We start from the raw sequence: 27,208 nt of genomic DNA, 5'->3' as shown, positions 1-27,208 counted from the left end.
AGAGGTCTGAGTAGGAAAGGCCCGGCTTCTGGTGTTGATAAGGGGCCCACCATGCGAGAGAGGGGACAGAGGAAAAGGGCAGGGCCCGCGGGAGCCCAGGCAGCTCTGGGGGCCTTCTTTGTGGAAGTGGCAGCAGAGACGTGGCCTTGGCCGAAACCTCCCAGGAAGAGTGTGTGGAAGGGCCAGAGGACGGCTGGGGAGAGCAGCGCCGACAAGACCAGCACTCAAACCAGGAGAAACACAGGAGGCGTAGGCAGTGGCGAAGAATGAAAGGAGAATGGGAGGAAGGAGTGAAGCAGCGAGGTGGGAGCTGTGTCACCGGGCAGCAGGGGGGACAGCGCAGCACCGCGCCTTCTCAGCCCACAGGACATTCGGGATTTCTGGCCAACAGTTTCAGCACCATGGCTGGCACAGAAGCCCAGCTGCCGGGGCAAAGAGCTGCTCCAGGGTAAGGGGTGAAGACCAGAGGGGAGAGGTGGTGGCTAAAGGGATGCACGACAAGGGCAGACGTGTTTTGTTTTGTTTTTTTATTCTTTAAAAAACTGCTTGAAGGGACTTCCCTGGTGGCGCAGTGGTTAAGAATCCACCTGCCAATGCAGGAGACACAGGTTTGATCCCTGGTCCAGGAGGATCCCACATGCCACGGAGCAACTAAGCCCGTGCGCCACAACTACTGAGCCTGTGCTCTAGAGCTCGCGAGCCACAACTACTGAACCTGCGCTCTAGAGCCCGCAAGCCACAACAACTGAGCCTGCGCGCCACAACTACTGAAGCGCACATGCCTAGAGCCCGTGCTCCACAACAAGAGAAGCCACCGCAATGAGAAGCCTGCGCACCACAGCAAAGAGTAGCCCCCGCTGGCTGCAACTAGAGAAAGCCTGTGCACAGCAACGAAGACCCAACGCAGCCAAAACAAGACGAAACAAACAGAAAAAAGCTGCTTTAAATTAAGGTACAGTTGATTTACAAGATTATTAGTTTCAGGTGTACAACACAGTGATTCAAAATTTTTATAGATTATACTCCATTTAAATTTATTACAAAATAATGGCTATATTTCCCTGGGCTGTACAATATATCCTTGTTTATTATTTTAGACATAGCAGTTTATACCTCTTAATCTCCTACCCCTATCTTGCCCCTCCATCCTTCCCTCTCCCCACTGGTAACCACTAGTTTGCTCTCTATGTCTGTGAGTCTGCTTCTGTATTGTTATATTCATTCGTTGTATTTTTTAGATCCCACATGTAAGTGATAACAGACAGTATTTGTCTTTCTCTGTCTGACTTAGTTCACTTAGCATAATACCCTCCAGGTCCATCCACATTGTTACAAATGGCAAAATTTTATTCTTTTTCATGGCTGAGTAATAGTCTATTGTGTGTGTGTGTGTAATGCAGTATATATATATATATATACACACACATATACACCAGGTCTTCTTATCCATTCATCTGTTGATGGACACTTAGTTTACTTCCATATTTTGGCTACTGTAACATAGAGCTGCTAAGAATACTGGGTGGCATGTACTTTTCAAATTAGTGTTTTCATTTTCTTTGGATGTTTACCCAGGAGTAGAATTGCAGGGTCATTTTATTTCTATTAGTTCTATTTTTAGTTTTTTGAGGAACCTCCATGCTGTTTTCCATAGTGGCTGCACCAACTTATATTCCCACCAACAGTGCACAAGTTTCCCTTTTCTCCACATCCTTGCTAACTTTTTGATGTTAGCCATTCTGACAGGTGTGAGGTGATATCTCTGTGTGCCTTTGACTTGCATTTCCCTGGTGATTAGTTATGTTGGGCATCTTTTCACGTGCCTATTGGCCATCTGGATATCTTCTCTGGAAATATGTCTATTCAGGTCTTCTGCCCATTTTTTAATCAGGTTGTTTGGATTTTGTTGTTGAGTTGCATGAGTTCTTTATATATTTTGGATATTAACCCCTTACATATGATTTGCAGATATTTTCTCCCATTCAGAAGGTTCCCTTTTTGTTTTGATGATGGTTTCCTTCCCTGTTAAAAGATTTTTAGTTTGATGTAGTCCCATTTGTTTATTTTTGCTTTTGTTTCCTTTGCCTTAGGAGACAGATCCAAAAAAATATTGCTATGATTTATGTCAAAGAGTGTTCTGCCTTATGTTCTCTCCTAGGAGTTTTATGTTTCAGGGCTTACGTTTAGGTCTTTAATCCATTTTGAGTTTATTTTTGTATATGGTATGAGAAAATATTCTAATTTCATTCTTTTACATGTAGCTGTCTAGTTTTCCCAGCACCACTTACTGAAGAGACTGTGTTTTCCCCATTGTATGTTCTTACGGCAGAAGTATTTTTAAGGATGGGAAATGCTTGAGCGGGTTTATAGAGTTAGGGACAGAAATACAGGAAAGAGAGAGGATTTCTACAGAGAATATAAGCTCAATGATGGCAGGGACCTTATAAGCCTGGTTCAACATTTGAACCCCACTGTCTAGCAAAGAGCCTGGTACACAGGAGGGCACCCAGCACGGTCTGTCACTTGGGCAGAGAGGAGCAGTACAGGCAGTGGCCTTAAGCAGCGGCACAGGGACCCACAGTTCCCTGCGTGGGAAGGGGGACCGGGCGCGCACACAGGCAGCCTCTGTACCACGTGCCACTGGGGGGCGGTGATTTGAGCAGACAGATTCCAAAGTCCCCAAAGAAGAGATGCTCACAGACAGTAGCAAAATGGTGACAAAGAGCGGCAGAGCCAACTGGTATAGGGTTCAAAGTAGCCGGGACTGTAAGGATACAGAAGTGATGGCCAGGAGCCAAGGGGACACCAGCACCATCTCCCTAACTTAGCGGGGGCGGAATGTGGGAGAAGAGAACTAGCCCTTCAATTCTGAAGGCTTACGGTAGATGGTTTAGTTAGAGAAAGATAAGGCAGAGCGTCTGTGAAGAAGCTGGAGTTAGAGGAAGACTGTTTCTCCAGGAGACAGAGAGGAAAGGATCAGGAGAAGTGCAGCCACAACGCTGCCCCGCTGTCCCCTCAGGTGTTAAGTGTCTGTAACGGCCGTCTGCATTGCATCTCTATCCTATGTGGAGGGCGCAGTGGGGACAGCAGGGGCATTGGTATTGCATCCACTTTCCTGAAGACACCGAGGCTCAGGAAGACACAACTTGCCAAGGTCACGCAGCTACTATACGGAGGCACTGGAACTTGAACCCAGTAGTGTACTGGAAAGCCCAGGCTCTTCCCACTATGACATGTGTCTCACAACGGGGTGATGAAATGGGGGAAGAAGTTCCGGCTAAAGAGGGACGGGCAAAACCAGAGAAGACTGGTGACGTGATGGACCTACATTCTGAGCACCGTCCGAGCACGAAGGGCTTGGCTAAGGGCCGTCACGACCCAGGCGCCCCCCGCTCCACCACCCGCCCCGGGCTGCGCCCTTAACCCGGCCACAGCGTCCTTCTCCAGAGACTTGAAGTCATTCCACTCCTTGCAGCCATCGTCTCTTCCTCCTTGAGAGTCTTCGTGCGATTTGAGAGGGAGCCCTACATTCACCAAAGGTGAGTCGACTGACAAGAGCCCCACCCGAGCGGACACACTGTTTAATTCAGTTTCCCAAGATTTTTGTATTTATGATCATTAAACATGATCTAATATAATTTTATTTTGGTTACACTAGTTTTACAAGTTACACTAGCTTTACAAAACAAATTAGGTAGATTTCCATAATTTTCTATACTTGTAGTAATTCATAAGCATTGACATGAACTGTTTCTTAAAAGTTTCAAAGATACCATATGAATTTGGAGCCATTCTGAAAGCTAACTCTTTGAAAACTTCCTCAAACTCTTACTTGCTTTGTGGACCACTGAAATTTTCAATATTCTAATGAATCTTTGGTAATGTACACTTTCCTATCTTACCAAAATTTTCCATTTCAGGAGTACTTCTTTGTAATTTTTAATCTCCTCTGGATATGTAATGTTTCAATTTATGATTTTATTTTTTCTTTACTCAGCTTGACTAATTAGATTTATCAGGGATGGGATTGGCAATGTCATTTACTTTATTTAAAATTTACTTTATTGAAGTATAGTTGATTTACAACGTTGTGTTAATTTCTGCTGCACAGCAAAGTGACATATATATATATATTCTTTTTTATATTCTTTTCCATTAGGTTTATTACAGGATATTGAAATAGTTCCCTGTGCTCTACAGTAGAAGCTTGTTGTTTATCCATTCTATACATAATAGTTTGCATCTGGAAATCCCAAACTCCCACTCCCTCCCTCTCCCACCCTTTTCCCTCTTGGAAACCACAAGTCTGTTCTCTATGGCTGTGAGCCTGTTTCTGTTTTGTAGATAAGTTCACTTGTGTCATATTTTACAGTCTACATGTAAGTGATATCATATGGTATTTGTCTTTCTCTTTCTGACTTGCTCCACTTAATATGATAAGTCCATCCATGTTGCTGCACATGGCATCATTTCATTCTTTTTATGGCTGAGTAATATTCCATTGTGTATATGTACCACATCTTCCTTATCTATTCATCTGCTGATGGACATTAGGTTGCTTCCAGGTCTTGGCTATTGTAAATAGTCCTGCTATGAACATAGGGGTGCATGTATCTTTTCCAATTATCATTTTTTCTGGATATATATTGGCAATATCATTTACTTTTATTGCCTTTTACCAAGCACTAACTTTTAGATCTGCAAATCAATTTTTCTTTTTCCTGTAATTAATTTTTATTTTTTATTATGTACTTCTTACTGCTTTCTGTGAGTTTATTTTACTAATTTCTGAACCTCTTTTAAGGAGAGGTCAGCTAATTCGCTTTCTTATTTTAAACTTTTAACAAAGAATAAGGCTATGAATTTACCTTTAAATGTCAGTTCACTTACATTGCATGTTTTTGTATTAATTTTTCATTGATACGTCATTCACTTGTGCATTAAGCAAACACTGAATTCTTACTATTTGCCAGCACTGTTATGGGCACCCAGAACACAGCAATGATGAAAACAGAGAATCTCAAGTCCTTATGACGCTTGCAGTTATGAAAGATAATAAGCAAGATAAAAACAAAGTATGTAGTATATTACTAATGATAGTGCTAAAGATAAAAATAAAGTGGGGATGTTGGAAACAGATAAAAAGAGAAAACAAAGAGGAGGAAAGGGAGTCCATTTTCTCACTGTTTACAGAGGGAGGGTCTCTGAGAGGTGAAACACCTGGAAGAAATGAAGGAGCCCAACATGAGCAAGTGTGTGAGGGAGGAGGTGATGGCAGAGCAGCCAGGTGTACACGAAGAGGTGGCCGTAAATGCAGAATGGACCTTTCAGGCAGAAGGAATCACAGCGCTGAAGTCAGCAGCATGGCAGCCTGGAAGTCTGAGGAAAATCAAAAGGTCAGTGTGCAGCAAGAGTGGAATGAGGGCCAAGAGAACAGTAGGAGAGGTGACCGGGAACAGAAAGGCAGTAGCAGGGGGAAAGGTGCAGACTTAGAGAGGGCCTGTGGCTGCTGTAAGGACTTCTGACGTGAACTGTGCTCTGAGTTCTGTTTTTACTCTGGTTGCTTTTCTGGAAATACCGTAAGTCCCCTACATACGAACGAGTCCGTTCCGAGAGCGCATTCGTAAGTCCAATTTGTTCGTTAAGTCCAGCAGAGTTAGCCTAGGTACCCGACTGATACAGTTGGCTACATAGTACTGTACTGTACTAAGTTTATAATACTTTTCACACAAATAATACATAAAAAACAAACAAAAAATAAAACCTTTTTAATCTTACAGTATGGTACCTTGAAAAGTACAGTAGTACAGGACAACAGCTGGCGCACAGGGGCCGGCATCGAGTGAACAGGCAAGAAGAGTTACTGACTGGAGGAGGGAGAGGAGGTGGGAGATGGTAGAGCTGAAAGATCGTCAGCAATAGGAGACGGAGGGCAAGCTGCAATTTCACTCGCGCCTGACATTGATGGCACAGGTTTTGGTTCCTTGCTGGATTTAATTCTATCTACCCTCTTGAAAAAACGATCCAGTGATGTCTGGATAGTACTGTACCAGCGACATCACCGCTGCTTTTATGCTTGCTTCTGGACATCCTGGGCTTGAAATAAAGATACTGTGCTACTGTACTCTATACAGTACTGTAAAGTACACAAAAGCACAACCACTTGTAGAGGATGCACGCCCGTGACAGTGTACGCCAGACACGTGAACTAACTTACGTGATTGGACATGCGAACGCACGTTTGCATCTTTGAAAGTTCACAACTTGAAGGTTCGTATGCAGGGGACTTAACTGTAGACTGAAGCAGAGGACGGGGGAAGCAAGAAGACTAGTTAGGAGGACTTGTGATAATCTGAATAAAAGGTGGCAGCTGTGGAGGCAGAGGTGGGAGAAAATGTGAAGATGGCTCTGAGACTTGGCCAAGCGGCAGAAGACCAGAGCTGCCATTCATCCAAATGGGAAGATGGGTGCGGCAGGTTTGCAGTGAGGGTGAGGGAGCACATCACGACCACAGGGTCCTCCCTCACTCCTATCCTTCATTTACTCAATGAGTAATTTAGAGGAGGATTCTTTTATTTCCAAGTGGGTGCAGGTGATTAATTTGCTCATCTATAGATTTCTTAAAACTACAAGTTTTAGTAATATTAGTAGCAGCGACTACTGCCATCCACTCAGTGTTGTCTCAGGCCATGTGTTAAGCACTGTATTGGATCAACTCATATGCAATCACCCTAAGACAGTCTTATCTCTACCTCACAGTTCAGGTGCTTGAGGCTTAGAGAAACTGAGTCACTTTTCCAGATGTGCTACAGAGACGTGAGGTTAGAAATAGAACCCAGGGACTCCCCTGGTGGTCCAGTGGGTAAGACTCCACGCTCCCAATGCATGGGACCCAGGTTGGATCCCTGGTCAGGGAACTAGATCCCACATGCTGCAACTAAGACCCAGCGCAGCCTAAGTAAATAAATAAATAAACATTTTTTAAAAAAAAAAAAAGAAAAGAAATAGAACCCAGAGTGTCCTAGTCCAGACCCCAAGGTCTGTGATTTCTGCTCTTGCAAACTTCTTCAGATTTTCTTTGTAGTGTACAATTTGATAAATTATTTTAAATACTCCATTTTTATATTTTGATCAGATTAATAATAATGCATTGACACTTGACAGTTTCCATCATACTTCCCTCTTAATTCTGAGTTTGTTTCATATACTTTGAAGTTATTCATGACTCAAGTTATATCCTCATTATCCAAAGTTATTTTTATCAGTATTAAAAAGATGTGTATGTATGTGTGTGTGTGTATATATATATATATATATATATATATATATATATATATATATATATCAGGAAAATCATGGATTATTTCTTAAAAGATGCACAAAAGACTGGTCATACTAGTCAGCCTGAGGAAGGGAGCCAAAGCCCTGACCCTTCGTGTTTCCTTTTGCAAGGACTACCCATCACAAAGACGGCCCTTCTTTTACTGCTTCTTTGGGAGGGGGGGAGGAAGGGAGTTGAAAGGTGTATCTGTATTAGGTATCTGGCCTTTCAGGCTGACCTGTCAGGGTCTGTAGAGATTATACAGCTGAAATTCTGCCAACACACACATGAACACTGGGGCCCTCACATCCCACAAGAAAAGGCAGGCACAGCTTGTCCTCACAACTGTGTGTGTTTCAGCTGTGTGTAATTAAACTGTCAAAACACACTTCCTGCTATTTCCATTTTCCTGCAGTTGGCATTATTCATTCAGGCCACTACCATCACTGCAGGTTGACAGATTTAGTATAGGATTGGGACGCCAGAACAGTCAGAACACCATCAACAAACTCACCATAAGTGCACCGATGGGAAGGAATAAAAATGTATCTCCCAATGGGAATACCCCATCTACTTCTATTTTATTTTATTTTATTTTTAAAAAATCAGGGGCTTCCCTGGTGGCGCAGTGGTTGAGAATCCACCTGCCAGTGCAGGGGATACGGGTTCGAGCCCTGGTCTGGGAAGATCCCACATGCCGCGGAGCAACTAAGCCCGTGCACCACAACTACTGAGCCTGTGCTCTAGAGCCTGTGAGCCACAACTACTGAGCCCACGTGCCACAACTACTGAAGCCTGCATGCCTAGAGCCCGTGCTCCACAACAAGAGAAGCCAGTGCAATGAGAAGCCCACGCACCGCAACAAAGAGTAGCCCCGCTCTCCGCAGCTAGAGAAAGCCCGCGTGCAGCAATGAAGACCCAATGCAGCCAAAAATAAATAGATAAATAAATAAATTTATAAAAAAAAAATCAGTATTAGTCACATGAACGGAAACCATTTTCAAAGACACTTTAAATCATGTTAACATCTCAGACGTCACTACCAACTGTCCTCTCCAGTCTCTGTGCACCTGTGTGATCACACAGTTGGACTCACGACCACACTGTAACACAGCAGCCCGCCCCTTCCCTAAATACAGCTTCACACGTGTCCTGCCACAGTTACGCGGCCTTGACCTTGACTGTCAACTTGAGTGCCACATAATACATCATAAAGAAGAGAGACCATAATGTCGTCATCTTTTCCTTTGTGGCCCCGAACCCCCTCCCCACACTCAGCATCAAGTGCACAAGTTTAGTGAGGCCCTGCTCAGAGAGCCCTGAAATCCAGCCCCACTCTCCTCCAGACTCACAGCTCTGCTGTAGCCAAGGCTTTATATTCGTCCCCCTGTTCTAAACGTTCTCCAGTTTTATTGAGCTGTAGCTGACACGTAACATTGTATGGCACGATGATTGATTTGATACACACACACATCGTGAAATAATCACCACAATGAGCTATCATCCACCACCTCATAGTTGCACATAGCTGCACATTTTTTCCTTGTGATGAGAACTTTTAAGATCTACTCTCTTACCAGCGTTCAAATATAAATAAAGTTACCTGTGGTCACCACGCTGTACGTGACATCCCCAGGACTTACGTACCTTATAACTGGACGTTTGGCCCCCTAGCACCCGCTGTCCCTTCACCCATCCCCCCCTTCCTACAGGTTCCTGAAGGGCAGTGAGCACGTGTCCCTCCCGCCCTCCTAGCGCGTGAACACGGCGCTGCTGCCAGCCACCACTGTTTTCTGAAGGAACAAGGTCTGTCTGTCCTCTCTGCCGAGGAGGGCGTAACCAGGGCCCTGCCAGCGGTGTGTCGGGGAGGACTGGGGAGGCTGGGGCACTTAGGGAGCTCTGACTGTCTCTAGTTACTCTGGCCACCGTTGGGCGTAAAGACTATAACTGAAGACTGCTTTTCTTCACATACGCTCATTTTGCCGATAAGATGCAGAGGCTCAGGAGAGACAGTGCCCACCCCAGGGCCCACAGACCCCAGGCCTCCTGACTCCCGGTCCAGGTGCCTCTCCTCGGTCCCCAGACCAGCTTCTCCGCCCTCGCCGTGCTGGTGCTTCCCTGCACAGGCCCCGGGGAGCTGGATCTCAGCCACGGCCTTTGACCGGCAGCCCTTGTTCAGCCCTTGTTTCTTTGGGTTCCTGGGCAGGCTTGGAGCCCCCACTCTGAACCTCAGCCTCCAGGCCTACTTTGCTGGTCTCTTCCCCCCCCCCGTCCTGCTCCAACCACACCAGTGCCCTGGAACCGTGATGCTGCCACGCGCCCCACCCAGTTTTGAGCATCTTCGTAATGTGCAGGTCTCTGCTCTTCTGCACTCAGCCTTGCTGGGCTGGGGAGCTGGTCCCAGCGGGACACCACTGCGTACCCCTCTGCATACCGGGCTCGAGTGCCGCCCTTCCCCAGCCCTCCAGGGAAAGAGTATTGATTCTTTAAAACCTGCCCTTTCGGGCTTCCCTGGTGGTGCAGTGGTTGAGAGTCTGCCTGCCAATGCAGGGGACACGGGTTCGAGCCCTGGTCTGGGAAGATCCCACATGCCACGGAGCAACTAGGCCCGTGAGCCACAACCACTGAGCCTGCGCGTCTGGAGCCTGTGCTCCGCAACAAGAGAGGCCGCGATGGTGAGAGGCCCGCGCACCGCGATGAAGAGTGGCCCCCGCTTGCCACAACTACAGAAAGTCCTCGCACAGAAACGAAGACCCAACACAGCCAAAAATAAAAAAACAAAAAAACCTGCCCTTTCTTCTTCATGAATGAGCAAAACTCACCCGAATCCACTTCCCCTCCCCCAGATCAGCAGTAGAGGGAAAACGGAGCCACCTGGCAGATGGGCAAGCACTGCCCGCGGTTCGCAGGTATCGTCTCTCCCTCCGCACCAGCCAGGCTCCTCCCAGGCCCGAGGACCTACCACGTAGGGTCAGCGCACCCCGTTCCCTTCCCAGACCGCCTGGCCCCCGGCCTGCCCTTACGCACACACACACACACACACACACACCCCATGGGCACAGGCCTGAGCACTACAGGGTCTCAGCAAGCAGCCGCAGGGGCGTGAATCCCACCCACAGGAAGAGGCGGGTCTCCAGGCCAAAATCATGGAGAAACCAATAGACCCTATTTTTCTTCATTATTACTAATTCTAAAAAATCAAAGTAATTAAATTCTTCCCAAGCATAGTGCTGTTAATTAATGACACAGCCCTGGATTTGGTGGTGAAAGTATGTATACGCCCACGGAACAAAGCAAGCCTTCATACGGTGCTCTGGTGTGTTTGGGGACTGACCATTTCATACTTTACAGGCCTGTGAGAAGTGTACAAATGGAGGAGGGTGGTAAATGAAGCAGCAGCTGTGACTCCCCACAGAGAGCTGAGGATACCCGCATCAGAGTCTCCCAACAGAAGGTGAGCGGGCTGTTTTTCACAGGCCCCACTGGTGACTGCATTAGGAGAGGGCTTGGAAGAAAATAAAGCAGCCCCCATTTCTCTGAACGCCCCCAACTGCAGGGTAGAACCGTATCGGGTCAAACCACACTACCCTAGTCGTGGGAGAGCCCCCAGTCTCCACTGTTCACAGAGAGGCTCAATATTGTTGATGTGGCATCTCTGCTGCCCTAGATGCCTACAACAGCGCCTGCCGTTGATGCCACAGCTGTGGGACTGACAGCAGCTGCTCGGACTCTGCAGCTCAGGAGTCTCGGTGGGCAGGCGTGTGAAACGCAGGCAGCAAAGGAAGACACAGGAGCCTCTCTGGCTGTTCCTCAGTCCCCCACCCCTCATGCCCTCACTTCCACTTAAATATACTTACAAACTCTTCTGCCCCTTCCATCCATACAACAGATTGAGTTTCCCACTTACATGGCTTCCCAGCATCCTGAACTTTCTCCACATACGTCTCATCACAGTTGGTGACTGTACAGTAACTTGTGCAATGACACAGTGCTCCAACACACGGTTGTGCAAACCATGCAATGCACAAGGGGGTGAGTGAGGGCCGGAACCCAGGCTGCATTCCAGTGTCCCAAGTACCTGCAGCACCTTAGCAGGTGTGAAATATGGGTCGAGTGACGCTCCAAGTGTGGCCATGGTAAATCCCTACCCCAGGTCGACCGTTCACTCAGCTGGCAGATCTAAGTCTGCTTGGTGCTTGAGATGTGAGTCCTGCGAAAGCACTCAGCCCAGTGGGGAACCCAAAATATACGTAGGGATTAAAACTCACCATGATATACAGAAAATCCTAAAGACTCCACCAAAAAACTATTAGAAATAGTAGACAAATACAGTAAAGTGGCAGGGTACAAAATCAATACTCAAAAATCTGTTGTTTCTATACACTAACAATGAGCTCGCAGAAAGAAAAACTAAGAAAACAATCCCATTTATAATTACAACAAAAAGAATAAAATACCTAGGAATAAATTTAACTGAGGAGGTGAAAGGCCTATACACTGAAAAACTGTAAGACGCTGATGGAAGAAATTGAAGATGACACAAAGAAATTGAAAGATATTCCATACTCATGGATTAGAAGAATAACATTGTTAAAATGTCCATATTACCTACAGCAATCTTCAGATTCAATGCAATCACTACCAGAATCCCAATGACATTTTTTCACAGAAATAGAAAAAAAAATTCTAAAATTTATATGGAACCACAGACCCCAAATAGCCAAAGCAATCCTGAGAAAAAAAGAACAAACCTGGAGGTATCACACCCCTTGATTTCCAATGATACCACAAAGCTACAGTAATCAAAACAGCATGGTATTGGCAGAACAACAGACACACAGATCAATGGTACAGAACTGAGAGCTCAGAAATAAATTCCCACATACACGAAGAACTAATTTACAAGAAAAGAGCAAAAAACATACAATGAAGAAAGAACAGTTTCTTCAACAAATGGAGCTGAGAAAACGGAACAGCCACATGCAAAAGAATCAGACTAGACCACTATCATATACCACACATAAAAATTTACTCAGTATGGATTAAAGACTTGATTGTAAGACCTGAAAACATAAAACTTCTAGAAAAAAATATAGATAGTAAGCTCTTTGTCATCAGTCTTAGCAATATCTTTCTGGACATGTCTCCTCAGGCAAGGGAAACAAAAGCAAAGATAAACAAATGGACTACGTCATAGTAGTAGTAGTCTTTGCACAACGAAGGAAACCATCATCAAAACAAAAAGGCAACCTTCTGACTGGGAGAAAATATTTGCAAATCATCTATCTGATAAGGGGTTAATATCCAAAGTATATAAAGAACTCATACAACTCAACAATAACAACAAACCTGATTAAAAAATAGGCAGAGGATCTGAATAGACATTTTCCCAAAGAAGACATCAGATGACCAACAGATGCAAGAAAAGATGCTCAACACCACTAATCACCAGGGAAACGACAATTAAAAACCACAATGAGCTATCACCTCACATCTGTCAGAGTGGCTATTACCAAAAAGATAAGAAATAACAAGCGTTGGCAAGGATGTGGAGAAAACAGAACTCTTGTGCACTATCATTAGGAATGTAAAGTGGTGCACCCACTGCGGAAAACAGTATGGAAGCTCCTCAAAAATTAAGACAGAACCACTGTATGATCCAGCAGTCCCACTCCTGGGTATTTTTCCAAAGAATATGAAAACACTCATTTGAAAAGATACACGCACCCCAATGTTCATAGCAGCATTATTCCCAAGAGCCAAGATAAGAAGCAACCTGAGTGTCCATCAGTGGATGAATGAATAAAGAAGATGTGGTCTGTATACACAATGGAACATTACTCAGCCATAAGCAAAGAACGAAATCCTAGCATTTGTGACAACATGGATGGCTCTAGAGGGCATTATGCTAAGTGAAAGTCAGACAGACAAATATAATTATATGATTTCACTCATATTTGGAATATAAAAAACAAAATAAATGAACAAGCCAAAACAAACACGTAGATACAGAGAAGAGAGTAGTGGTTATGGGGGTGGGGGGAAGGGGTGAAGGAAGGGCAGGTAAAATGTGTAAAGGGGATCAACTGTACGGTGATGGATGGAATGTAAACTTTTGGTGGTAAGGACACTGTAGGGTATACAGCCATAGAAATAGAAAGTTGTACACGTGAAACATATAATGTTATAAACTGATGTTACCTCAATAAAAAAACAAACAACAACAACAAAAATCACCGTAATAAACGCAGTTAAAGTACTTGGCAGAGAGAATCCAGGAGAGAAAGAGAATGAAAGGAAATGGCCTGGGACCAAGGGAGGGCATGGGCTGGGCCCGGTGAGGTGGCAGAGCTTGGGGAGCAGGCTGCTGACACGGGGCACAGGAGGGGCAAGGGCGGGGGTCTGGGTCCTTGGCTAAGGAGTCTGGACTTGCTGGGAGCAAAGTGACACGGCAGAGACCCTTCAGCAGGAGAACAACATGACCTAGGTGCTTTTTTTTTTCCCCCCCAAAGAACTTTCTGGTGGCAACATGGAAGACAGAGAAGAGCTGGCAGAGACAAGTGACTGGGAAAACTTTTAGCAGGCGTTGCTCAGGGGTGAGTAAGAGTCTGAAGTAAGGCTTGTAGGATCGATGACCTATTTATTATAAGGGGACCGAGGATTCCAGTTAGGAAGATGTGTGCACTGGGATGAAGAAAAGAGGCAGGGGGGGTGCTTCCCTGGTGGCGCAGTGGTTGAGAATCTACCTGCCAATGCAGGGGACACGGGTTCGAGCCCTGGTCTGGGAAGATCCCACATGCCGCGGAGCAACTGGGCCCATGAGCCACAACTACTGAGCCTGCGCGTCTGGAGCCTGTGCTCCGCAACAAGAGAGGCCGCGACAGTGAGAGGCCCGCGCACCGCGATGAAGAGTGGCCCCCGCTTGCCACAACTAGAGAAAGCCCTCGCACAGAAACGAAGACCCAACACAGCCATAAATAAATTAATTAATTAATTTAAAAAAAAAAAAAGAAAGAAAAGAGGCGGGGGTGAGGGAGAGAGGGTGACAGGGGATGCAGGGCGTTCTTGTTTCAAACTATTGAGAGGCTGCAGACGTTCAGCAGGAGCTGTGCACAGGCGGCTGGGCACCCTGGGCCCAGCCCAGGCCTGACGCTGTGGGCCAAGCACACGCGGCATCTTGCATCTGTGGCCGCACGGGGCACTAAAAATCCACGTCATGAAGACAAAAGGAAAAGGAAATTCATCAGTCTTTTACCCATTTCTCTAATCTACTGTCTGCTCCTTGAAAAAAAAAAAATCAAAGGACTGAAAACTCAGAATAAGCCAGATAAAATCTAGGTTTGGCCTCCCATTTTAACTGAAAATTTTCACTTTGCCCTATGCTGGAGCATAGATTTGAAGCTATTCAAATCTTTCCAAATATGAAAGAATAAAAATCCACTTATACATGAAAAGCGGTACTAACCCTGAGAGAAAGTTTAAGCTACAGCAACCTCGGAACTGTTGTGGAAAATACACATTCAGATTTTTAGCAACGTTTTAAAAAATAATAAAAGAAAACCCGGCTGAGTGTCTGGTGGAATAAAACTATAAAAAAACAGACCAGCAAATGCCCATCTCTGCATCTCTGTGTCTAAAGGGCAGATGAGAGAGAGCTCTTCCCGCACTCAATCCCCCAACTTCTTTCTTTTTTCTTTGAGCTGTGATCGACATACAAAAAGGTGAACATATTTAACGTCTACAGCTTGATGAGTTTAGAAATACATATACACCGTGAAGCCATCACCACAATATATGCCATAAACCTATCCATCACCTCCAAGCATTTCCCCCTGCCCTCTGAATTTGTGACGGCACAACATAAGACCTCCACTCGGCAAATTCGTGAGTCTACGACACAGTGTTACTAACTGTAGGTCCCACGCTGTACAGCAGATCTGAGGGCTTATCTTACAGAACCGGAACTCTGTAAAGACTGGAGCAGAGCTGCTCCTACATCTCCGACTGTCTCCCCGTGGTGTGCGGTGAATGGAGGGAGCCCGCCCACACTCTCGAGGTGGGGAGCACGACGGGGCAGGGTGGCACGCAGCCCCCTGGCCCAGCACACGGGCCGAAAGGCAGGGGCTCAAGGAGCAGTGCCTCCCCAGCCCTGCAGAGCCCCCCGCGCCCCCTGCCCCCGAAGGGAAGGGAAACATCTCACATGTACTTTCAAAACAAGGAACGGGCCCGTGTCCCGAGGGAAACTTGAATTCACCCACCACAGTATGTCTGAGGGTTTAGGTAGTTAAAGCAGTGTTTTGTAAGAATTAGGAAACCACGAATTCTTTTTGACCCTGGGGCACCACTCTGGGTAATGTTCCCTAAATAGGCCAAATGTAACTTGTGCAGACATGTCTATAGCAGCACAGTTAATAAGTACTCGCAATACTCATCAACGCACAGCAAACGCTTATTGAATGAATGAATGAAAAGCAAAACAAAAGAAAACAAATGATCAGCAAGGACAGACTACCTAAGTAAATTACCATTTAGTAACATGATTAATATTTAGTCCAGAAGCATTAAGAATGTCACGGACAATACAGTTTCTACATAAAAATTTACCCATGAAATAATTTTTAAGAAAAAAAGAGCATATAATGTGCATATATGGACTGCATAAACATGCCTAAAAGATGCACCAATAATTAGGTAAGAGTAAGAGGTGACAGGCATACAGCACAACAGATACTGCATTTATTATCAGCACAAACGCACAGCAAGGTTGATCATCAGAACTTAAATGAATAAACATGGCCTGAATTTTTTCTGCCAGCGTATTCCGTGGCAGTGCCCTTTCCAAATGCTTACAGAGAACGTGTAAGCTGCAAGGAGGAGAGACAAGGACAGAGGGCTTGGCTGACCTGGAGCGGGGTCCGGGGGCTGCCTGGTGTAGGACACGTTGAATGCCGGCTCCTCGATCAGCGGCGGGGGGTGCATGCGCCTCCGGATGAAGAAGCCGGCTCCGCAGCAGAAGAGAACGCCCATCATCAGAAGGAACCTGGGCGAGAGCACAGGGTGAGGCCCCAGGCGGAGGCCCGGGCAGACGGCAGGGCTCCCTGGCTGGTCCTCCCCGACCACCTTCCCCCGGGACCGTCCCGGTGGAGGACACCAGGGAGACACCTGGCTTGCAGAGCTCTGGGTGCCCCCGGATGGAGGCCACTGGTGCTGAGAAGCTCTCGAGGTGAGCTTTCTGCTTCAAAAGCTCCAAGTGGCTGCTGGCTTCAAAGGGCTGGTGCAATTACCTTCCTGTGCATGGCTCTGACCTCAACTCAATATTTTAGTCAAACCGGGAGATGCCTTTTCAATCCAGTTTGAACACGACTGCTGGTCCTCACTGTCTATTTCCCCCATTTTTCTTTACTGTCAAAGCAAGAGTAAGCCCGTGATCCTTTCTAGCAGTTTTCTCTCCATTATTATATGAACATCCATGAAAAAAAAATTTTTTTTAAGTGCCCTTCCTAGAGCACATCTTAATTATAGAGAAACTACAGGAACAGAGAAAACGCTCACAATCAATAAACAGGCTGTTTTTAAATCTCTAGGTTCTAAGTATGGCTGAACCTTCTACCATGACCCTACAGTCTAATGGACACAGAGCGGACCGCTAAGGATCGGACCTTTGTCCAAATCATCTAAGAATTCTCAGATGCATCACTGGCGTTCAGTAAATAATGAATGAATGGACGACTCTTCCCACCTCACATGTGCACTATACCTGTTTTTCTAGAAACAGGGGGAGTCATTCTGAGAAGGGCCAAGTTGTCTGTTCCACACAGACATAACTGAGAAACTTGCCCACCTCTAAACTGATATGATGATGGGACTCACAGAACCTTCCAGAACCTCACTCAACACGCACACACACTCTTGTGAAGGATGCACACACAGCAGAGCTGGCCACGTCATGGTCAAAGGCACCTGTCCACACACAAATGAAACTTAAGAAAAGAGTAGACAGTAAAGCCTTCAGGAATAATTAACATAACGTTAAGGGTTAAATTAAGTCCATTAGTCAGTCAGTAAGCATTTACCGGACAACCTTGGAACGCTGAACAGGAACAAAGATCAGGGGCACCAGACAGGAAATGATTCAGGAAAGGACTGAAATTGTGGCTTTCTGATCTCTCGTCTAATTCATTATTCATTCAACAAAAATTTTCTTAAGCACCTGCCATGCTCCCAGCACCAGTCTGTGCATTCCAGGGCATAAGACAGGTGGGGCCTCCCCCTCGCTGAACTTGAGTTCTCATAGGGGAGGGGGACAGTAAAAAGCAAATTAACAAAAGTGTTTATTTACAACTCTGATAGTGCTAAGAAAGACAAGCAAGGATACAACATAGGTTTGGGGTGGGAGTGGCGGGTAAAATATACATCACACACAACTGTGTTCATCATTTCAAGGGTACAGTTCAGTGCAACAAGAGGGTTGACAAGGGTATCTGTCAGAGTGAGGAAGCTTCTTTTCCTTCAAAGCAACATCTGAGCTGAGTCTGAATGATGGAAAGAAAGAGACAAATTGAAGGGAAGGGAAGGAGCTTTCTGGGTGGAAAGAACAGCACAGGGGCTCCCACAGGAAAAGCTGGGTGGGTGAGAGGCCCGGAGAGGTCAGCTGTGAGCTGCCGATGGGGAGGGGGTCAGAGGGGTGCAGTCTTGGGGAGCTAGAGGAATCCAAGTTGCGCAAAACAAGGCCCTCTCCGAAGTCAGATGCTGGAATCCAAAGGGAACAGCTTCATTTGCACTCCATGATAATCTTACGTTCAACCCTGGGTCCAACTGTAAACATCTGAGCAGAAAGGTAAAGCACAGGTAGGCTAATTGCACATAAGGGTTTCCCTTCTCAGTAACACCACTGCTCACTCCCAGGGGACCAGGCTCTCTGGATTAGAAATGCAGAAGCCGTACGAGATCTTGGTCTCTTCCATGAGACAAGCCAAAATGTTGGTTACACCGTCCAATGGAATACATATTTCTTCCTAGACAAATAAAAGCGATACACACCTCACACCGTGGACTGCTGGAGAGCACATAGGTGCAAGCAAATAAGAACAAAGTCACATGGCAAGAGACCAACTCCCGGCTTAGGCAGCAATCATCATCAGACTCATTCCTTATTGAAGCAGTAGTCTGAGAGAAACTAACGAGGGTGCAGGGGAATGAGCTTCCGGTAACAGGGAGAGGAAGCAGGGTGTCAGTGAGGGAAGGCGTGCCAAGGTAAGAAAGCAGCTCTTGGAAGTGCTGTGAGTAACAGGACGATTGTTTCCTAGACGTTCTCTTTCACTGCTGAGCAGGTCTGGGGAGCTTCCCTGGGATTAAGAGAGGAAGTTTGTGCCTTCTCTATCATCAAAAGTAATCTGGTTTCTTCAATTCAATTTGTTTTTTCAGTCCCTTCCTACCTCCCCGCCGCAGCACTTGGAACAGCAGTTCTCAGCTCCCAATGCAGGCCCCAGGCAGCAGCAGAGCCCCTGCAGATCCAGGGCCGACCTGCCACCTGCCACCTGCCCCGCAGGAGCGCTGGCAGCAGGGCAGCACTCACCTGCCAGGCTGCACTCTGTTGCAGTGCGCTTTCCAACTCTACACCTTCTCTAATCCTGGGGATTTCATTAGACTATCCTGGTTAAAGATTACTTAAGATTTTAGAGCTGGCAGGGACTTCTGAAAGCATTCTCCTCCAAAACCTCTTGTGTTATGGTAAGGAGCCCAAATTCCTCCAGAGTCAAGTGGGACCAGGTTGGAGAGCAGCCCTCCTTTCGCTCCATGCCCAGCTCCATCCTGCCCACCTCCTGCCCCTCCCTCCAAACCTGCCCCCACGCCAGCTCCCCATCACCCTCTCACCAGGTCCATGCCTATGTCCCTGCCCGTGCAATGTGCTGGACCCTTAGCAAGGAAGGCCCTCTCTGAGACCCGGTCAGAAGCTGTGCAGCTTCCCCCAACTTCTGTGGCATCAGAGGCTGCACGCTTTGTTTCCAGAACACTGGTTTAAAACTCTCCATGTGTCTAGACATCTGTCTGTTTTAGGAGCCCAGCTGCTGTAGGGCCTTCTCCATACCAGACATGTAACTGGTATGTGCATACCAGACACATAACTGAGAGAAAGAACCCATGGAGCCGAAACCAAGTGTCCTCTGACTTCAGCTGGGGCACCTCAGACTTGTATCTCAAGGTGCTCTCTGGCTGTATCCGCAGTTTAGAAGCTGGTATCTGGTATCAGAATCTCAACTCAGAGAACTCAACCAAACCTTCTGGCATCTGGCACCCCGACCTTGGAGACCTGCCCTCCTTCCACGGCTCTCATGAGATGCCTCTGTGTAGGGACCCACTGGCTCGCTGAGGTGCCCTGACCCTGACAAGGGACGCCGGCCAACAGCTCAGAAGCACCGGCTACCAGCTCAGGGAACGCTTCCAGGGAAGGTCGACAGAAGCTGCTCTAGCAGACAGGCCCTCAGAGTTCTCCTGGACTTTCAATTTTTCCTTCTTTCTAATCACGTAATGTCTAAACTTTGACAAGTTTTCTCACTTTTAGGAGCATTTCCACAATCTCATCATCATCTGTCGGGTGTTTCAGGCCCACCTGAAGCACTGCTGGTCCCTTTCGGGACCCTCGACCACAAGGCCCCGTGGAGGCAAGTTCTGAGGGGGCGCGTGTGTGAAGCTGGGCAAAGCTCTGAAATGCCACCTCCCCCTGGTCCTCCTCACCCCAGCTTTGGCACCAGTCCCTTCCACCTTGATAGGTACACAGAGGTATTAACATTTGGAAAATCTCAGGGTAAAAAATTCTCCTTCTATTATAGAGTTTGAGGCACTAGCAACTAGGAGGTGGGGAGAAGCCAACACCAGGATGGCACTGTTCAGGGCCCGACGTGACAGGTGGGTCCAGCCCCCAAATGGCCAAAACCCCATCACGGAGGTGGTGACGGTGAGAATGAAAAGAGGGTCTCCTATTAAAGAAAACGTGGCATGTGGAGTACCCACTTCCTGCTGATTTCCCTAATCAAACATTAGGAACAGTTGTCAGGAGGCAAAGGCAAAATCTCACCAAAAATTCAAGTGTCTGCTGCCACATGCTCAGGAAAGGCCTTAAAGTCTCTAGATGTCAGGAATGTCAGAATCTGAAACCCACGAAGAAGCTTAAATCTTAAAGCTGGGTCCTAATCCTTCACGGGGTTTGCCTCGATGACTGTACCTCTGCAGCGGTGCAGAGGAGAGCGTGGCAGGCGCAGGAAATGCTCTTTTGGTTTTAGGCAAATCCTTTCCCACACATACTCTGCCATCTCTGTCATCTGAAGCCTATCTCTTATCTACAGAGTCAAACGAATCTTCAGACAAACCTCCAAACAGGCATCCTCTGAGGATGGCAACTCACAGGAGGTTCCTCTCCTTTGTGGAAACTCTGCATCCTATCTTTTTAGGACTCTGTCAGCCTTACTCCCTCATTCTCGCCCAAGGTACAATCTTACAGACTCCAGACAGCTCTTGCAACTTCCCCCAGTAGAGCTGGAAGATGGGCAAGGATGCAGCCTGTCTGTCTTGAAAGTCAGGACTCAGCTGACACAGTGTGAACACGGAAGATTTCCCGGCAGTGGAAACTTTATAACGAGATGTGCTGATTCCCTGATCAACACAACTGGCCTCAGCTCCATTTCAGAAACTGGTGGAGGAGCCGCTGAAGGTCCAGGCTGCTGTACAGTCCAGCTTCCAAAAGAATAAGTCTTCTTTCCGAGCCACAAGTCTGTGGAAATGGGGACGAGCTTTCTCCAAACTCTGTGAGCAGAAGTGCTTGACGTGAAGCCAGCCCCAACGTACCTGCTTTCTTGACTGAGGCCACCCAGAGACCAGGGCCTCAGGGGGAGGTGATGTCACCTTGGCTGTGACAAACTGACCGGGCAGAGCCCCGGGGGAGGGCGGGGGGAGCATCTGAGACCAGGAAGAGTCATGACCTACCAAAAATACCACAGCCTCTGTATGGACAGGGCCCGCACACAGCACCTGGAGCCACAGCAGTCCTCGTAAGGGCGGCATCTGCGGGAGAGAGGGCACAGGCCGTCAGCATCCTGCGGAAGAAGGGCCAGACCCGTCAGGAGGTCCAGGCAGACGTCAGTGCAAAGGACAGAACTGCCACCACTGCATTTTATGAAACTAGCAGAGCTGCGGTAGTCCAAACGGGTGGCCCAAACGGAAGGCGCTGAGAGGGACGGTGTCATGCAAAGCACCTGTTTGCTACATATCCTTTGGGCAGAATCACAGTGGTTTCCTTCTGGGGAGGCCCTGTAACTGGATGACCAAACACCTGCATGAAACCAGAGGGGAGCGTCAGAGCGCTGTAGACCCCGCTCAGGGCCGACCCCCGTCAGAAGATGGGAATCTGCACTGACAAGGCCAGCAAGGTTAAGGGCAGAGGTTACGAAGTCAGACAAGTCAGGTGGTTTAGTCCTGGTCTTGCCACTTCCCAGCTGCAGGACTTCTAGCAAGTTATTCAGCCTCTGTGAGCCTCAGTTCCCCCGTAAGCAAAAGGGGTGGGCGGGCAGGACCTCCTCACAGCGCTGTTTGAAGTCTGCAGGCCAGGATCCTCATGAAACGTGCTGACAGGGGCCAGGGCTGCTCACACCGGTCCTGCCCCCACAGTGCTGACACTGACGGTGCTCAGCACCCGGCCTCCCCCGGAAGGACCCGAGAAAGGCCCCCACCCTCCGAGGACAGGTCCAGAGCAGGGTCCAGGCTCCAAGGGGCTACGGAGCTATGAAAACTGCTGCACTTTGGTTTTCACAGAGACACTTTCACTAAAGCGATTTCAGTCCAAGTGGCAGTGGATTGGGTGTGTGCGAGGGTGGGCAAGGCTGTTTTCTCAATAATATTAAGTGATCATAGAATTGTGATCTAGGTTCCTGCCAATTTTCTTCTTTTAAAAAAAAAAAAGTAGTTGGGAGAAATACACAATTTGATCCAAGAACTTGGACACTGAATTTGTAGGTAATTCCAGTACAAACTGACTTGTTTTATGTAGAAAAATATGTAGAAAATAGCTCCCTATAAAACATTAGTTACGATGGAGAGTTATGAGTTACAATGGAACTCAGCACACCTGAGCTCCAGCACTGCTTCTCCTTCTTTGGCTCCTAGGGCTTACCTCTAGCTCTTTAAACACCCAGCACCCAGTCGCTGCTAAATCCTCTATCATTTCAAGGACAAACTGAGCTGAGAGACCCCCACAGAACCACTGCCATCACACACACACACACACACACACACACACACACACACACACACACACGCTTCTCCACATGATCGGAAGTTTCCCGCCCATTCCTCCCATAGCCCATGAACATCTCATGATTTTGACGAGATGCTCCAATAAGCTGGTGACACAAGCTAATCTGCTTAACTGGACTTAACCAACCAACATCTAGCAGAGCACTGAAATGTGTGCTTAAAAACACTACTGGTTCTGGGCTTCCCTGGTGGCGCAGTGGTTGAGAATCTGCCTGCCGATGCAGGGTACACGGGTTCGAGCCCTGGTCTGGGAAGATCCCACGTGCCGCGGAGCAACTGGGCCCGTGAGCCACAATTACTGAGCCTGCGTGTCTGGAGCTTGTGCTCCGCAACAAGAGAGGCCGCGATAGTGAGAGGCCCGCGCATCGCGATGAAGAGTGGCGCCTGCTTGCCACAACTAGAGAAAGCCCTCGCACAGAAACGAAGACCCAACACAGCCATAAATAAATAAATAAATAAATAACAAATACTTTAAAATACATGTTATTAAAAAAAAAAAAACCAAAAAAAACCACTACTGGTTCTCACAACCCATGCATCTAACAAAACGTCACTGAAGTGCCGCTCTGAACTCGGCCTGTGCTGGGTCCTGGGGGTGGAGCAATGAAAACCCAGACAGAAGTCCCTGCCATGGAGGAGCTTTCTTTCTAGAAGAGGGAGACAAACAACAAGCAAGAAAAACATGAACTGGGTTAGATGGCAGTAAGTTCCACTACGGTGAAAAATAAAGCAGAAGCCGGCGGATCAATAGCTCGGGGGAGGGAGTGGTGGACGATACCATTTAAAACCAGGGGTCGGGGATGACTCACTGAGAGGGCGACGTCTGACCACTCAGAGATCCAGCCTGGCTATGGCGTGAGCCAGCACAAGGGCCTCAGTGCTGGGAGAGGAGTGCTGGCCCCAGGGTGGCTGGTCTGCTGGCCCTCCAGCTGCACTGGGGAGAGGAAGGCTAAGCACAGAGCGGAAGACAAAATGAAGTGGCCGCTGTAGGGCAGCCAGGGCGTCTAGGCCAGGGCTGCACCAGCAGTGCACGAACAGCATCGACTGCTCACACCATGTACAGCACCGTCCACAGTAACTCCCTGGTGTGTGCGGGTGCGTGTGCCTGTGTGCAGAGGGAGTGGGGGGAGTGCTCAAGGGAGATATGGACTTCTCCCTTCTAGGTTATGTGGAGTTCAGACAATTAATTGTAAACAAAAAGAGATGGGACTGTTTCCGATCATGAACTTGCAAAGACAAGAGTCCTTAGCAACTATGTTAGGTTCATGATAAATGTGATAATGTGGTAGAGAGAATTCAAAGAGGGCCCCCAGATTCCTGACCCCCTAGAGTACATGGCCTGCATGATCTCCTCCCCTTAAGTGTGGAGGGTCCTGTGAATATGATGGGATGGCCACTCCCATGACTATGGAACATTACATATGGTGGTATGTTGTGTAAGATGGCTGTAGCAGACCGGGGGCTCTCCTGCTGGCTTGAAGAAGAGAGCTAGGACTAAGGGTGATCTCCAAGAGTTGGGTACAACCCCCAGCCAGCCAGCAAGGAAACTGGGACTTCAGTCCTACAGCCTCAAGGACAGGAATTCTGCCAGCAACCTGAATGAATTTACAAGAGGACCCTAAGCTCCAGAAGAGGGCACCACCCAGCCACCTCTTGGTTTCAGCTTTGTGATACCTGGAGCAAGGGACCCACCAATGCTGTGCCCAGGCTTGTTATCTATAGGAACTGTAAGATAATAAATACATGTGGCTTCAATCTGCTTAGTCAGTAGTGAGTTATTACTCAGCAATGGAGAACTCATACAAATGAGAACAAAGGTTATAGGCTTTGGTCACATCCTACATTCTAGGTGGCAGGTCAGTGCTTCACAACTGTCTTATTTAACACACAAGGTAAATATTATCAACCCCATGTTTGAAACAAGCTCAGAAAACAAGGCGCTAGGGATGTCACGCCTCCTCTCAGCCCAGGTCACTGTCTGCTGAAGCCAAGAAAGGATTTGGTCAGTATTTCAGGAAGGCATTTTGCAGACACTGCCTCTTCAGTGACACTGAGTCTTTTGTCACCAAAGGGCCACTTTCTCAGATCCCACTTGATTTTCCTATTCTTCCAGGGCTCTGCTTAACAAGCCGCTGTGGACCAAGTCATCACCACGAGGGTGTGTCGTGATTGTGCTCGTGAACTGTGACCGTGTAAGACTCCACAACCATTCAGCTCATGCGAATAAACCAACTGGATAGGACTAAGAAGAAGGGCAGTGGAGGGATGCCTAAGAAAGTGAAAGAGGTTGAGAAGGTGTAGAGGGGAAGGTGATGTTTAATGTGGCAGAATTTAAAGTTTCCCAGAAAGCAAACCGAGCCCAGAAGAAACAGGAGGGAAAGGTGGAAATTCAGCAAGACCATGGTAACAGACAATGTGAAGGAAGCATAGAATCCTTGGGTAAGTGGCAGGAGGTCCTTGGGATGGAGCCACAGACAGAAATTCAGCAACCACTCTTTAATAATGCCTGAAGGGGTTCTTGCTTTAACTTGGAACTGCATATTGGCCAAATCGCCTACACCATTCCATGCCAAGAACTCTCTACAATTAGTAGATGATAACGTAATCATAAAGACAGAACTAACATAGTAAGATGTGACATCGGGTAAAAGTATGGTGTTGATTTGGGAAGAACTACCAAAGTTCCAACAATATTATACAACAGGACAGTGTTTTCAACTATCGTGACCCACTAGTCACAATATGATTATGAAATCAAGTTATTGGGTTGTGACATGTATTTTACAAAGGTAAAGATCATTTTTTTAAAAATCAGAGGGGGGTTTTCCCTGGTGGCGCAGTGGTTAAGAATCTCCGCCTGCCAATGCAGTGGACACGGGTTCGAGTCCTGGTCCAGGAAGATCCCACATGCCGCGGAGCAACTAAGCCCATGTGCCACAACTACTGAGCCTGCGCTCTAGAGCCCGTGAGCTACAACTACTGAGCCCGCGCGCCACAACTACTGAAGCCCGCGTGCCTAGAGCCCGTGCTTCACAACAAGAGAAGCCACCACAATAAGAAGCCCACGCACCGCAACTAAGAGTAGCCCCTGCTCGCCGCAACTAGAGAAAGCCCGCACACAGCAATGAAGACCCAATGCTGCCAAAAATAAATAAATTAAGAAAAAAAAATCAGAGGGCATCCCACGAAAGAAGTGTTCTGTGAAACTTACGTTTTGGTCACACATACAGCCACACAGATAATATATTCCTTCAAAGCTACTTTTGTGGAGGCCCCAGGTCAAAAGCGGACAGGCTCAAATTTCTGTTGTACCTAGATGGGCTTCTTTCATCCTCCTGGTAGGTTCTGGGCAGCTGCAGGTCCAAGTCCCCAGACTAGCAGATCACTTCCTGCTGTCAATGGTGCTGGGCTAAGGGTTCTTTCTGGTCCCCCATGACTTCTGCCTGGGTGACACTGGGTCAGACGGCTATTGCATTTTTGCTCCTAATTCTACTAGATGACCTGCAGCGATCAAATTCTAGAAGACGCAACTCTCGTTCCCTCTCCAGTGGGAATGCGCCCACCCACCTGCCTACTATCAACAGCTCTGAACGAGGGCGGGAGGTGGCTGCAGGGGATGGAGGACACAGACGGCAGACACCTGCAGCCTAGGAGCAGCGGGTCTGTGATCTTCCCAACTCGGAACAATTTCTCTCCCACTGTTCTACCACTTTTACTACCAAGATGTTTCCCAGAGAGTAGCTTGACCCTGACTATAATTAGAGCTGCCCAGCTCTGGGTACAGTGAGGGCTGAAGGGCACCTGGAGTCCATTCCAGTCTGGCAACTGTCAACTTGGTATAAAACAGGAAAGCAGATACAGGGATAAAAATTTAGTGAGGTTTTCTTTTCTTTTTTGTATGTGGGAAACTCTGTAGACCACGCTCAGAAGCTTTGGGAGGTGATGGGAGACACTGGTGATGCAGAGGGATGTTGTTAGGATGGAACTGTGTCTCCTCAAAATGCCTATGTTGAAGCCCTTACCCTCAGTGTGACTGTATTTAAAGATGGGACCTTTAAAGAGGTAATTAAGGCTAAATGAGGCCATAAGGGTGGGACCCTAACTTGTTAAAACACGTCCCTTCAGAGTTATATTCATAAGGAAACATTTGCTGCTTTGAAACCTAAGCCCCTGCAGCATACTAGTTCCCCTGTTAGAAGAAGCACACAAGACAAGGATCTCCACAAGCTTTTAAACATATGTAGAGCCTCCTGTCTCGAATTACACACACACACACACACACACACACGCACGCATGTACCTCAGCCTAAGAACGAAGATTATAAATATGTTGATTTTTATACAATGGAATACTACTCAGCCATAAGAAAGAATGAAATAATGCCATTTGCAGTGTCATGGAAGGACCCAGAGATGATCATACTAAGTGAAGTCAGACAAAGAAAGACAAAAATCATATGATATCACTTATATGTGGAATCTAAAATATGACACAAAGGAACATATCTATGAAACAGAAACAGACTCACAGACATAGAAGACAAACTTATGGTTACCAAAGGGGAAAGTGGGTGAGGGAGG

The 27,208-nt window shown here is 47.2% G+C and overlaps 1 protein-coding gene across 2 annotated transcripts in view; it reads right to left on the bottom strand.

Moving 5' to 3' along the window:
* Positions 1–27,208, bottom strand: part of VOPP1 (VOPP1 WW domain binding protein) — a 93,976-nt gene that overhangs the window by 4,195 nt on the left and 62,573 nt on the right. Inside the window, exons 3-4 of one of the 2 annotated variants that reach the window (XM_036863505.1) lie at positions 21,302–21,379; positions 16,225–16,361 (exon numbers count right to left, since the gene is read on the bottom strand). In XM_036863505.1, the coding sequence (XP_036719400.1) occupies positions 16,225–16,361; positions 21,302–21,379 (215 nt within the window). The remainder of the gene's footprint in view (positions 1–16,224; positions 16,362–21,301; positions 21,380–27,208) is intronic. The other variant, XM_036863506.1, reaches the window with a different exon arrangement.

Source organism: Balaenoptera musculus, chromosome 9 (assembly GCF_009873245.2).
Source record: "Balaenoptera musculus isolate JJ_BM4_2016_0621 chromosome 9, mBalMus1.pri.v3, whole genome shotgun sequence".
NCBI classification, from domain to species: Eukaryota; Metazoa; Chordata; class Mammalia; order Artiodactyla; family Balaenopteridae; genus Balaenoptera; species Balaenoptera musculus.
The sequence above is the reverse complement of the archived record's forward strand: the minus strand, read 5'-3'. Positions and strand labels throughout refer to the sequence as shown.